This window comes from Pecten maximus, chromosome 11 (assembly GCF_902652985.1).
Source record: "Pecten maximus chromosome 11, xPecMax1.1, whole genome shotgun sequence".
Classification (NCBI taxonomy): domain Eukaryota; kingdom Metazoa; phylum Mollusca; class Bivalvia; order Pectinida; family Pectinidae; genus Pecten; species Pecten maximus.
The window spans coordinates 3,086,189-3,099,663 of NC_047025.1; the positions used below are offsets into that span (position 1 = coordinate 3,086,189).

At 36.1% G+C, this 13,475-nt stretch overlaps 3 protein-coding genes across 3 annotated transcripts in view; all 3 read left to right on the plus strand.

The window, feature by feature from the left end:
• Nucleotides 1-847: 847 nt before the first annotated feature.
• On the plus strand, nucleotides 848-4,735 carry LOC117337136. Its single transcript, XM_033897962.1, has 2 exons — nucleotides 848-960; nucleotides 2,489-4,735. Exon 2 carries the CDS (start codon nucleotides 2,509-2,511, stop codon nucleotides 4,552-4,554), a length of 2,046 nt encoding a protein of 681 aa, XP_033753853.1. The 5' UTR covers nucleotides 848-960; nucleotides 2,489-2,508; the 3' UTR covers nucleotides 4,555-4,735.
• A 3,316-nt stretch (nucleotides 4,736-8,051) lies between these two features.
• LOC117337735 (galectin-3-binding protein-like) lies at nucleotides 8,052-11,126 on the plus strand. Its single transcript, XM_033898836.1, has 4 exons — nucleotides 8,052-8,192; nucleotides 9,064-9,208; nucleotides 10,336-10,511; nucleotides 11,062-11,126. The coding sequence occupies exons 1-4, from the start codon at nucleotides 8,111-8,113 to the stop codon at nucleotides 11,124-11,126; spliced, it is 468 nt and encodes a 155-aa protein (XP_033754727.1). The 5' UTR covers nucleotides 8,052-8,110.
• A 1,407-nt stretch (nucleotides 11,127-12,533) lies between these two features.
• Nucleotides 12,534-13,475, plus strand: part of LOC117337736 (deleted in malignant brain tumors 1 protein-like) — a 53,293-nt gene continuing 52,351 nt past the window's right edge. The window contains exons 1-2 of the mRNA XM_033898837.1: nucleotides 12,534-12,651; nucleotides 12,961-13,112. Of these exons, the coding sequence (XP_033754728.1) occupies nucleotides 13,030-13,112 (83 nt within the window). The 5' untranslated portion in view covers nucleotides 12,534-12,651; nucleotides 12,961-13,029. The remainder of the gene's footprint in view (nucleotides 12,652-12,960; nucleotides 13,113-13,475) is intronic.

Below are 13,475 nucleotides of genomic sequence, written 5' to 3' on the forward strand. Positions count from 1 at the left end.
TCATTTTATTTACAGTAGGTTGTGTAATCCTTCTTACAAATTATAAATTTCTTGATGAAATTGGCTTTTGTATGGCTAGTGTGGTATGTAAATTGTATATGGACTAAATAGCCTGCATCTGTTGGAAGGATTTATAGAATATTTAGTTTAAAAACAATATTTATTCATTAATCAAAATGGTCAATACATATTCAAATATTCTTATGGGATTGGACAACAAGCTTAGAACTTATATTAATTCCTTTCCCATGTACATACCAAGACAAATATAAAACTTCGAACTGGAACACCTTACATCAATGTGAAATGAAATAATAATATTTATTGGTTACAATTAATACCAAGACATATATACATGTGTTGAATAGAATTAGTAGTAGAAATAAACAACAGTTACGCCAGTAAATGAAATTACCTTATAGAGCTACTTAAAAATGTATGTCAGTAAACTCTGAAACTCAAACGACACGATTGAGTCACAAACTTAACAGACAAGGTTAGATTGAGTCTCAAACTCAAACTACAAGATTGAGTCTCAAGCTCAAACGACAAGATTGAGTCACAAAATTAATAGACAAGTGCAGAGTCTCGTGGGTTTTCGATGATAAATGGAACATGCACTGACTTTGCGTTATATATGATGAAAGGAAGAATGCCATAAACTGTAAAGATACGGGTATATATACCCGATATCGATATGTGGACCATAGCGGTGTATGAGAATAGCTATATGTTTACTAGTTCTCTGCGATCGAAGCTGTTACTCGGAGTCGGCCAACAGGGGCAATAGACCCATCTGTATCGTCGCCTCATATTGACTAGTAATGTGATAAACAACGTGAATATTCCGACAACTCCCACAACGAAGACAAACTTTCACGTCACCATCAGGACTCTGAGATTGTTTCAAAATCTTCTGACATTCTACATCAACCCTTGGACCTCTGTTAGCTCATTCAGGTAAGATACCAAGATGTCTGAAATACACATATACAGTATACAGTAGGTCGATGGGTCCAAACCCATGCCACCGATAAATCAATGATATCCACTGTCATGTAGTATGGAGAGTGTTATTGTAAGGCTAATTATAGTTCAATTTATTCATAACAATGATAAAAAAAAAACACCCACTGGAGGTCCAAGAACGGTTTTTGTTATGATGTGTTTGCTGTGTCGGCCATAGATTAACAGCGCACTTTCACAAACACACATACAACAGGTATCGATACGCTCGATGGGTCACCAGGTCAACCCTACAACTTAAAGCCCTGCATTGTTGTTCGGGATTGAAAAACGTATACTATACTATGGGGGCACCGGGTACCCTTGTGTGGATCCCTCTTGTTTCCGTTTATGAGTTAGCACAAACAGTTTATATCTAAGACATGGGACACTGTGTACACCGACAACAACACGAGAGAAGACATCAATATTCCCATAAAATGCATTGTCTCTGTTAAAGGTATAATAGCATATCGCTATATGAAACTTTTAGTCATGTTACGGTGAATTGTTTTCTATCAGCGACTTTCGTTGTCATCCGATTTCTATATGTTTATCTGACTTCACAGCTGTTAATTACTTGTATTGTTCTCTAGTATGGTATATGTCAATACCCCCGTTACGTTGTAAACCCTCTGATGCAGTAGAACATGGGCTGTTCCTTTTCGGTACCTCGCTTCATCTGAAGTCCTCTGATACTCCGCTGTAACTCGATTCATTTCCTTCTTTCCGGTAGCATATATATAATACCTCCAACCAGTTGTTTACGCGGACTTCTTGCTCCGGTGTTCTAGCTTAGATTAAATAATAACGTAGTTGAAATAGTTTGTATTGAAGTCCTCGGTGGTAACTCTTCTTGTCCAAAAACCAGTTCAAATATCGGATTATTTGAAGAAGAAAAAACTCCCAAGTTTTCGCTTATATTAATATAATAGAAATTGAACAGAACGATGATGGCAAATCATTTTGCATAACACGAGAGCCCAATTGTCTATTAATTATTGCGAATGATAATCGTTATTGTATTGACTGATTGTGTTTTTGAAGACTATCAAAATGTTTACAGAATTTGTGCAGATTTTCTTAGTCACCGAAATGTATATATAGTATTTCTTCATAACTTGAAAATGATTTTAATATAAGTACCATGATCATTTTAGTCTCCTTAATGTCTAAGTATAAGACAGGAAAAACACTTTATAGAAACTCCTCTAGATCATACAAGGGGAGAATTAAGCATGCCATCCAGTGCAATACAGTCTCGTTACTTTAACCGCTCGTGCACACGTTATAAGCATTTGACATTTTGGGAAATATTCGATACAATACAATGTACGTGATATGGTATTATAAGGAGTCAAAAAGGAGTCAGAATATGTCGTTATTTTCAGAGTCTGCTATTTCATATACTTATATTTTTTTCAAATTCAAATGGTTTGATGATATTTGGTCGCTTCAACTTGTTTTCAATGTTTTATTGTAGGATCTGTGAATAATAGCAAGATGTCAGATCAGGGTGAGCAGTACGTGCATTCATGGATTCTGTACCACGTCCTCGACAGGTTTATAGGGAGCCGTGAGCTTGTGGCCATCAGGAGAAGAATGGCAGTTTTAGGGGAACATTTCAGCAATCAACGTAAACTGCCTATCCAACTGTTTTGTACAGGAAGTAGAGCCGAAGGAATGGCAATGCAAGGCTCGGATACTGATATGATGCATACTGAGATAGATGCAATAGTTTTGTGTCCAGAAATGGACAGATGTATTCCTACGGACACCAAGAATAAAACAGTTTTGATAATGAGGGACGCTGACAGTCGACCAGGTTATGTAACCCTTGAGGTTGTTCAACTCGGTGAAAGGTATCAAAAACACTTGATCGAATCTATTGTTCCAGTTGGGGATGCTTGTTTTATATCAAGTGAATTATACACAAGGTATGGTAATAATTCAATAAGGAAACAGTTTCATTTACACACGGAAACGCATGGCCCAGCTTCTAATCTGGGCAATGAACATAGCAATTTGAATCTTGACTTTGATTTTGTGAAATCATTTCGGTGTTATGGTTGGCCCAAAGATGCCGATGAATGGGTGACCAGACCCCGCCTTCATAACTGGCCAGATCAAGCTTTGAGAGATCAAATTGTACAAGGTGGTTGTCATCTTGTTCCTGTAGGGGACAAAACGTCATCTGACACATTCCTACAATGGAGGATTTCGTTCACAACCGCAGAAAGAAAACTTATATATTCTCTCACTCATGTACAATTTTTAGTGTACGGACTTCTCAAGTACTTCCTCAAACAAATATCTGGCATGTTAGTAAAGTTACTAGGAGATATAGATATCCTATCATCATATATCATAAAAACCGTTATATTCCACGCAGTGGAAAACACACCTGGTTCGTTTTGGCAAGAAAAACATTCCTTTTTCTGTTTCATGTTTTGCTTAAACATTTTGATATCCTGCGTGAAGACGGGATATTGTCCGAATTACTTCATTAAAAGAAACAATATGTTTATCGGCAAAGTTCACGGTGAAAATCAGGAAAATCTCCTTCGCTTTCTAGTTGATCTTCATGATAAGAAATGGGGATGTCTTTCAGTTGGAACATTCATACAGCCATCCATAGGAGAATTTATCGAAGGAGTGATGACTGGAGACTGGGAATATGTTCTACCTCCTTCAACACAATCAGAAGGGGAATGCGACATGACGGTATTACATAATACATCAGCGTTTCATTCCTCTCCGGGAGTTCTTCATGCGTCCCTGACACTCATGTCTGAATCGAAGTCAGATATGGATGAATTCATAGGTTATACCATAACCTTGAAGGCGGTGTGTCATACAGGAATGGAGGCTTTCGAGAATCACATTGCAGCGAGAGGAAATAAAGAGAAGTACAAATCCCTCAGGAAATGCAAGAAACTTCTGACACCATTTGCCTCAATGTGTACAAGTCCAGGAGGGTTGACTTTGGCAACATATTACTACCAGACTGGGAATTACAGTAAAGCCCTGGAAATATGTGGGAACATGATTTCGTCATTCAAAATTTATTTTAGTGCCGATGCAAAGATTCATTGCTTAGACAGATATGAACAACACTACTGTGGGCGAGGGTTTACTCTACTACAGAAATGCAAGGAGGTTGGTGTATCGGATATCATGTTCACACCTGATAATCTACAGTTCTGCCCTTCACAATTACATAAGGAAATTAAACAACTTTCTAGTAGATATCCTTTGTGTATCCCTCCACTCCCCTATGCTGTGTTTCTGTCTTTCCTGTGTTACCACGAACTCGGCGACACCAAGAGACGTGATACGGTATTAACTCACCTCCGGGCTGTGAAGTATGACGAAGCTCAGGGTGGTTGTAAAAAATGGATAGTACACAACCTCCTGGGTATCTGTTATGAGATGGTTGGTGACTCTCGGAGGGCACTCAGGGAATACAGGGACTCTCTTCATGTAGTATCGTTTGATCAATACGGCAACCCTGCCAAGGAGAGGATAGAACGTTTGCATCAGTTATAGTTAGTCTTCAAGTAACGCTCCAACAACAGCACATACAGGAACTTAAAATGTTTTCACCCAGATAGAATAATTAGAAAGCGGAATATAACGTATCAGACATATTATATGATAAACATAGACCGAAGACATTAAAAAATAAAACGTCATAACGATGTCAAAAAGGAGTCGGAATGAGCAAGTCTTTATCGTAATTATCTTCCAATGATGAATGATACTTGTAGATGATTATAACAATATGACAAATTCTGCATTTTGATATCACTGGAAGTGAAATCCTTAAAACTCTACATGTGATCATGATGTATCAATTAATAAATATTTTTTACGAATAAAGATTAATTGCATTGACTTATGAAATAATTTATTTAATTTTTATGTCTGAAAACTATCTAATATTGTAGTCAGAAGGTAACATTGTCCCTGCTTTAAGAAGTCGGACTGGAACTACAATCAGTTATTCAGTAAGCTCTGAATGATAGAATAATATATGAATTATTCTCAGTTTGATTTTATGAAATATATAGAGGATATCTAACAGTGTCTTCAGTAATACCAAATATATTTCACGAGTGGGGCTAATATTTTGATATTTTTCACGAGTGCGCAGCACGAGTGAAACATATCAAAATATTAGTCACACGAGTGAAATATATTTGGTATTACTGAAGACACTGTTAGATATTCTGTTTATTACATTTTTTATCAACGAAAAACCTACCCCGTATGTTAACTAGGCCTACAGCGAAAGTTTGCATACAAAAAAAGTAGTTTCCCCTGTCCAGGTGCTGACATATATGTCGGGCTTTCTGATTGGTCAATTATTTTAGTATTTTCTAATCATTAATTTGATTGGTCAAATCAGCAAAAGTGATATTTTTCACTAGTGAAAAATATCACTTTTATGGAATGAATAACTTTTGATATTTCACTGGTAAAAATGTAATAAAATTGTTGATGCTATAATAGTGTTTCAGTAGTTTATTGGTAAAACGCTGACATAATTAAGGATTAACTTAAATATATGTTTATGTGATGGAATGTTCCGCCCACAGTCCCGGATAGTGTAATTCCAATCGTCTGGTATTATTTTGAATTATACGTCAGCAAAGACGTGTGCCTATCTCAGAGGCTTGTAGTGGAACTGATTGTTTACATACATGCTATTCTCAATAAACCTTTACATGACGAAATGACATAATTAAAAACAATATATCCAAATTGGCATGATTTAAAGTGTTGCTTCCCTCAATCCTTAGAGGTCATCAATAAATCTTATCTAACATACACAACCCGACACCAAACCAGGTGCCATAACAGCTTTAGAATTCGTCCATTGGTACTGGGTAACAATATTTCATATAATTGAAAGATAACTCAGCCGGTAAATTTCCACTTGAATTTCATGTCAATATTTCACTCTTAACATGGCGATATAACACAAAAAGCGGAATGAGTATTATTAGTACTAATAATGATGAGAGAGCGCTGCGTTTTAAGTGTTATAGTTCAATAGCATATATACTTATGATTTGATATATTGAATACAATCCCTCTAGACATAAACTTTAATTGCTGGACTTATTTCACTTAGAAATTATTACGCTGTTGTATCAGCCAATCAAAAGTGACGTTACATTGTACAAACGGTGACGTCATTATTTTACGTTATTGGCTTATAACATAAATTGTTGAGCCATCAAATATGCCTGATACAAGCAAGATGAAAAAATAAAATCATATACAATGCCTACTTTAAATCGTTTGTTGTTTATTGATGTTAAATGAAAAATACAGTTAGAAAATGATGGATTTCTTTTTTTCTTCTCTTTACTTCTTTTTTTCCCTTTTTTATATTCATTCCAGTGGAACTTATTCCTGTAATATATTCTATGTAAGTAAATGATGAGATGAGTGTTTTGAACAGATGTGAGGTTGGGGATGTGATCAAATATTTGTTTATGCCTCGTCTTTGGCAACTTAAAACGAAAGATAAATACTTACGTAAGATAAACAAGAAATGATTAAAATCAACAACTTATATTATGTACACAAAAACAACAGAGAGACCGACATTAAACCATAACATAGAAAATAAGACCAGGTGTTTCGGAAGAGTAAGCATCTTCTGCTTCATTCATCGACGACACCCGGCATATCAACAAACATCGAGCACGTCTGACTTATTGTCACACAGGGACATACAATATTTCTTGGTGAGATTATGATGTTGACCGTAAAACTCTCAACCAGCATTTCTAGAAGATGTGTTGTCAGTTGTCCCGTCAGTAGTGTCGACAACTCTCGGGAAAATCGTAATAATAAGAACCCGTCATTGACTATAGTATCAACTGGGGACGTAACTATCTAGACATGGAAAATTAACTATTGGTAAATCGGAAATAATTATCATTCTTATATTAGAAAAAGCTGTCCAGTTTTATTGAGGTAAGCGAGTTATACATGATGTGTAATACAATATAAACTCTATAATATAACGTAAATTGTAGATAACATATATATATAACTTCAGTGTAAACAACACATAGAATGTACAGTGTAAACAACACATATATAATGTACAGTGTAAACAACACATAAAATGTACAATGTAAGCAACACATATATAATATACAGTGTAAACAGCACATATATAATGTACTGTGTAAACAGCACATATATAATGTACTGTGTAAACAGCACATATATAATGTACTGTGTAAACAGCACATGTATAATGTACTGTGTAAATAGCACATATAATGGACTGTGTAAACAGCACATATATAATGTACTGTGTAAACAACACATGTAATGTACAGTGTAAACAACACACATATAATGTACAGTGTAAACAACACATATATAATGTACAGTGTAAACAACACATAAAATATACAATGTAAGCAACAGATATATAATATACAGTGTAAACAGCACATATATAATGGACTGTGTAAACAGCACATATATAATGTACTGTGTAAACAGCACATATATAATGTACTGTGTAAACAGCACATGTATAATGTACTGTGTAAATAGCACATATATAATGTACTGTGTAAACAACACATAAAATGTACAGTGAAAACAGCACCTATATAATGAACAGTGTAAACAACACATATATAATGTACAGTGTGAACCACACATGTATGATATACAGTATAAACAACACATGTATACTCTACGGTGTAAGCAACATGCGTATAATGTACAGTGTAAACAACACACATATAATGTACAGTGTAAACAACACACATATAATGTACAGTGTAAACAACACACGTATAATGTACAGTTTAAATACTTTATTAAGCAGTATCAGTATACACAACATAATTATGCAGTATCAGTTGGTTTTTCCAACATAAATATACCAGATATTATCCTTCAAACGTGAGATATAATGTGTTACGCTTTATCAACTACGTAGTTAGATACCAACGATGTATAAAAATTCCTCACTTCAATGCGTGTTTTATACAGGATACATACACCGCACCTCTCAGGTGAACATAACCCGGGTGTCTATACAGGGTGTCCCATACAAAGGATGACTTACTACAGAATGGAGTCCTGTTATAACCTGGGACTGTTTGTTTTGGTGATGCTGTTAAGTTGTGTACCTACTGCAGGTAAGAATGTACATAGCTGTTTATTAATTGGTGGATACCATTCTGATCACTAATTTTATCCTCTACTTGTTGTCCCTGTAAAGTCAGCTTGGAGGTGGACATGTGGTCGTGTGTCACACGAATGAGGAACATAAAAAACTTCCGCCATTATGTCTGGGAACAGTATTTCTTATACCGTAATCTAATGGTTTTCTCGGACATGATGGCTTCATAAAAGTATTACGTTATTGTGTTTGTCTTCTGAAGGTTGTGTATTTACGGCTGATCAGTTTAAGAAAAGTACTGAGTTGTATGATATACATTATACTCATGTTAGTGTTATGACGTCATATGCTGATTACGATCATCCCATGTTGGCTCTTTGGCGCTTTGGCGAATTATCACTGTTTAAAAACGCAAGCAGACGACATTTTAACGTTCAAATTTTGCCAAAATACCAACAAAAGATGGCCGGCGTCAGCCACAATATATATGAGTCTGCTATAGTTGTGTTAGAACACGGGGTGGGAAGTTTTTATGTCATATAAATGAGTTTGATGAATTTAATTTGAGCTCATCATTCACGATTTAGTCAATCTGTGGATCATCGTTGTTTTGTTCGCGAAATCATGTATTCCCGAACAAGTCTGTCTGAGGGGTAAGTTCGCGAAATAAAGTGCTAATTCAGTCTGAACCCATCGTCTTCTTCTTCTTTATATAACTTTTCAATCGAATCGTGTAAATTTTTAAGCCATGTTTTCCTCTATTTAATTTTTTAGTTAGAATACCACTTTCGTCGAGTTTGTCCTGTTATTTACGGACTTTTGTCTGTTTTTTTCTAATACGTGATATTACATTGTTAAATTTTGCTTATTTTATCCGTCAAATGAAGACGGACAATCAGTCCGACTTTCGGGAGGATATTCCAAAAGTTCCGGTCGTGTGGAAGTGCTGTATTCTGGACAGTGGGGGACAGTGTGTGACGAGTCCTGGGACAACGATGACGCCGTAGTGGTCTGTCGCATGCTTGGTTACAGGTAAAGACATTGTCTTCAGAGTGGTCTGTCTTGGTTACAGGTAAAAATAATGACGTCAGAATGATCTGTCTTACTTACAGGTAACGATTGTGACGTCAGAATGGTCTGTCTTAGTTACAGGTAAAGATTGTGACGTCAGAGTGGTCTGTCTTGGTTCCAGGTTAAGACACTGACGTCATTGTTGTCCCGGCTAGAGCTAACGACAGTAAATAAATAAAATCGATTAATCCTTAATTTTTGAAATATATTACTTAATGGCGATTGAATTTACGACAAGGAAGATAATATTTTTCTAAAATATGTTTACTGAAAGCATTAGCTACTTAGAAACTTGATGTTACCATGCCGGAAGTAATGCATTTAAAAAAATATTTTTTTTTTTACTTTCCAACGTGCAAATAATTTTTATTTGTGCATAGGTATGATAATTCACGCCTTAATAAATGCAATTTGGATGACATTTTTTAAAAGGTTAAATTGGGAGTGGTTTTAACTATTTGTAATATGAAAAATATACCTCAATTTGTCGTATGATAGACAAGGTTGCGTAATATACGCAAATTGATGGGGGTTTCCCCAACCTTATACATACACTCCTTGTTTCTGTACGCCTTGATGTTTTACACATTTTATAATCAAGGTGTCGGATAAAGCCTGGGTAAGTTGATATGGGGACGACCTATCCCTGTATCACATACAAGCGAATGACATTATGTTATTTACTCTTTTGAAAGATAATTGTAGCATGTCACCAACCATGACGTACTCCGTAGACCATTGTCACACCTGATGACTTTCCAGGTTGACTGTCTGTGTATAATGTATATTGTTAAAATGTACGACACGATATGAACGTTCAAAAGCTTATAGATGTAAAGAATATGAGCCGAAAACTGTCTTTTATGTAAAATATTGGATAGTTTTTTAGACGCGTTACGCCGAAGACTGGACAATATTTTACATAATTGGCTGTTTGAGGCTTAGACTATGCCTGTAATGGAAATCACCAGAAATAAAGGTGCGACTCGGCATTCATTATGTTGTGTACAGGACAGATTAGTATAACGATATACCAATCTAAATATAAATGCTTAGTTTGTGACATATATTTCTCTGTCTGTTTGTAGCCGGGGATCTGCATACTCCTATGCGGTGTTTGGCCAGGGTTCGGGACTGATTTGGATGTCAAATGTTGATTGCTCTGGGTCCGAATCCAATCTAGCTAATTGTTCATTTCCTGGCTGGGGTATATCGACATGTAGTCACGCTAACGATGCTGGAGTTGTTTGCTTCAATGATACAGGTAACACGTGCAAAAAAATGTTTGTTTGATGACATCATCACCCGTCTAATACAAAGATTCCAAGGCATTGTCTGGTCAGTGTCACACAAAAAAAAAAAAAAAAAATACAATGTGTCTAATCAGAGTGTGAAAAAAAACATAAAATGATACAATTTGTCTGATCAGAGTGTCAAAAAAAAAAACATAAAATGATACAATTTGTCTGATCAGTGTGTCAAAAAACATAAAATGATACAAAGTGTCATACAAAAAACATAAAATGATACAAAGTGTCATACAAAAAACATAAAATGATACAAAGTGTCAAAAAACATAAAATGATACAAAGTGTCAAAAAACATAAAATGATACAATGTGTCATACAAAAACCTAAAATGATACAAAGTGTCTAATCAGAGTGTCACACAAAAACATAAAATGATACAATGTGTCTAATCTGAGTGTCCCAAAAAACATTATAGGGTACTATAACATTGTAACATATCTCTTGGAGGTAGCCGTACGTTTAGTGGAGAGGGAAGGGTATTATAACATTGTATAACTGTAACAGATCTCTCGGAGGTAGTCGTACGTCTAGTGGAGAGGGAAGGGTATTATAACATTGTATTACTGTAACAGATCTTTCGGAGGTAGTCGTACGTTTAGTGGAGAGGGAAGGGTGTTATAACATTGTATTACTGTAACATAACTCTCGGAGGTAGCCGTACGGCTAGTGGAGAGGGAAGGATACTATTACATTGTATTACTGTAACAGATCTCTCGGAGGTAGCCGTACGTCTAGTGGAGAGGGAAGGATACTATAACAGTTCCGGCCTAGTTGAAGTGTTTTATGATGGATACTGGGGCTACATAGGATCTCTTAACTGGGACGACAAGGATGCTCAAGTGGTATGCAGGATGCTTGGATATAGGTAAGTCACGATTGTCGTAGATAAAAGACTGTAAGTATAGCTGGACATTTCTTATTTTGTTGCTACAAACAGGACGTAGCTTTGAGGTGTTTACCAATTCAGGTAAGAATTATGTTTTCAAATCAGTTTTGTTCTTTGAAAGTTGCTAATATTTATTTTGTTTTGTACAATCCATGTAATGTTGAATATTATGAAATTTACCGAATATTAGCTATTTTCTTCTCCTATCAGGATTTTGACATTTTTGTCGACCTTGCTTTTCCACAGTTGCATCCTATGTATAACAATAATTAGCATCGCTGACAAGTCCTAGAAGGACGAAACAGCTGTGTGATGTCCCTAATCATCACTGACGAGTCCTAGAAGGACGAAACAGCTGTGGGATATCCCTATCATCACTGACAGGTCCTAGAAGAATGAAACGGCTGTGTGATGTCCCTGTCACCAATGACAAGTCCTAGAAGGACGAAACAGGCTGTGTGATGTTCCTATCACCAATTCCGAGTCCTAGAAGGACGAAACAGCTGTGTGATGTCCCTATCATCACTGACGATTCCTAGAAGGACGAAACAGCTGTGTGATGTCCCTAACATCACTGACGAGTCCTAGAAGGACGAAACAGCTGTGTGATGTCCCTATCATCACTGACGATTCCTAGAAGGACGAAACAGCTGTGTGATGTCCCTATCATCACTGACAAGTCCTGGAAGGACGAAACAGCTGTGTGATGTCCCTAACATCACTGACGATTCCTAGAAGGACGAAACAGCTGTGTGATGTCCCTAACATCACTGACGAGTCCTAGAAGGACGAAACAGCTGTGTGATGTCCCTATCACAAATGACAAGTCCTAGAAGGACGAAAACGATGCATGATGTAGTTAATTTAATTGCGCTCTGTTGTATCCTACTCTGTATTGAACGATGATAAATTGTCTAGTTCAATGGAATCATAAACCTGCTTAAACAATGGAATCATAAACCTGCTTAAAACCAGTGAATGTAACTTTTTTTATAAATCCTCTTTTAGTATCGGCCATTCTGCGTCTAGTTTCCGTCAACCACTCGAAGCCTACGACCGGAAACATCCGACTTGGATGGACAATGTACAATGTAACGGATCAGAAACCAGTATCGCTGACTGTCCATTCGGAGGATGGGGAGTGTTTTCTTCTCCGTATTATTATAACTACCAAACAACCGTTTTCGTGGGTTGTACGGGACAAAAAGGTAAATAATCTTGCATATCAATTTACATGTTAGCATTGACGAAGCTAGTATTGATTATTTCTTTCCTGTAATACGCATCCAGCGAACATCTGCTAAGATTCAGTTTCAGTACCCATATTGAACCATATCGTCGTTATTACTTATAAGATATATATCTTAAGAATTGAAATAAAAAGAAAATTGAAAGGTTCCCTGTTGAATATAACAGGAAACCGTATCATATGATAGAATGTATACGTCATATAAGTATACATCATAATGTGGGTTCGTGTAGTTCTAAACGTAAATAATATTGTCTCATGTTGACAGATATGGATGAGTTTGCTGTACGACTGACGGACGGATTTTCCAACTCTTCTGGTCGTGTGGAGGTGTTCTATGACCGACAGTGGGGAACAATTTGTAATACTTACTGGGATTATTAATGATGCAGCAGTAGTCTGTCGGATGCTTGGATACAGGTGACGTAACTTCCGGAAACCGACACAGTGTCAAAGATAGTGTTTTAATTGTAGCATATAGTTCACATAACAGGTAACAAATACGTTGAATTCAACATAGTCTATATAGGATTATTAAAGAATTCTCGAACTTTTTTTTTTAAACATTTAAATGTAACATCACGCTATCCTAATGTGTATTTTGTTTCAAAATCAGATTGATAACGTCATTGTGTGTGCAAATGTGTTTCACACTACGTATGCATTATGCAAACAGTGCAATTCTTGTTAGAATTCTGAATTGAACTCTTTGTGCAATTTTATACTAGTTCAAGGCAACATGTTTTTTATGTTAGTTGAAAATATTCCATATTTTCGTTATAA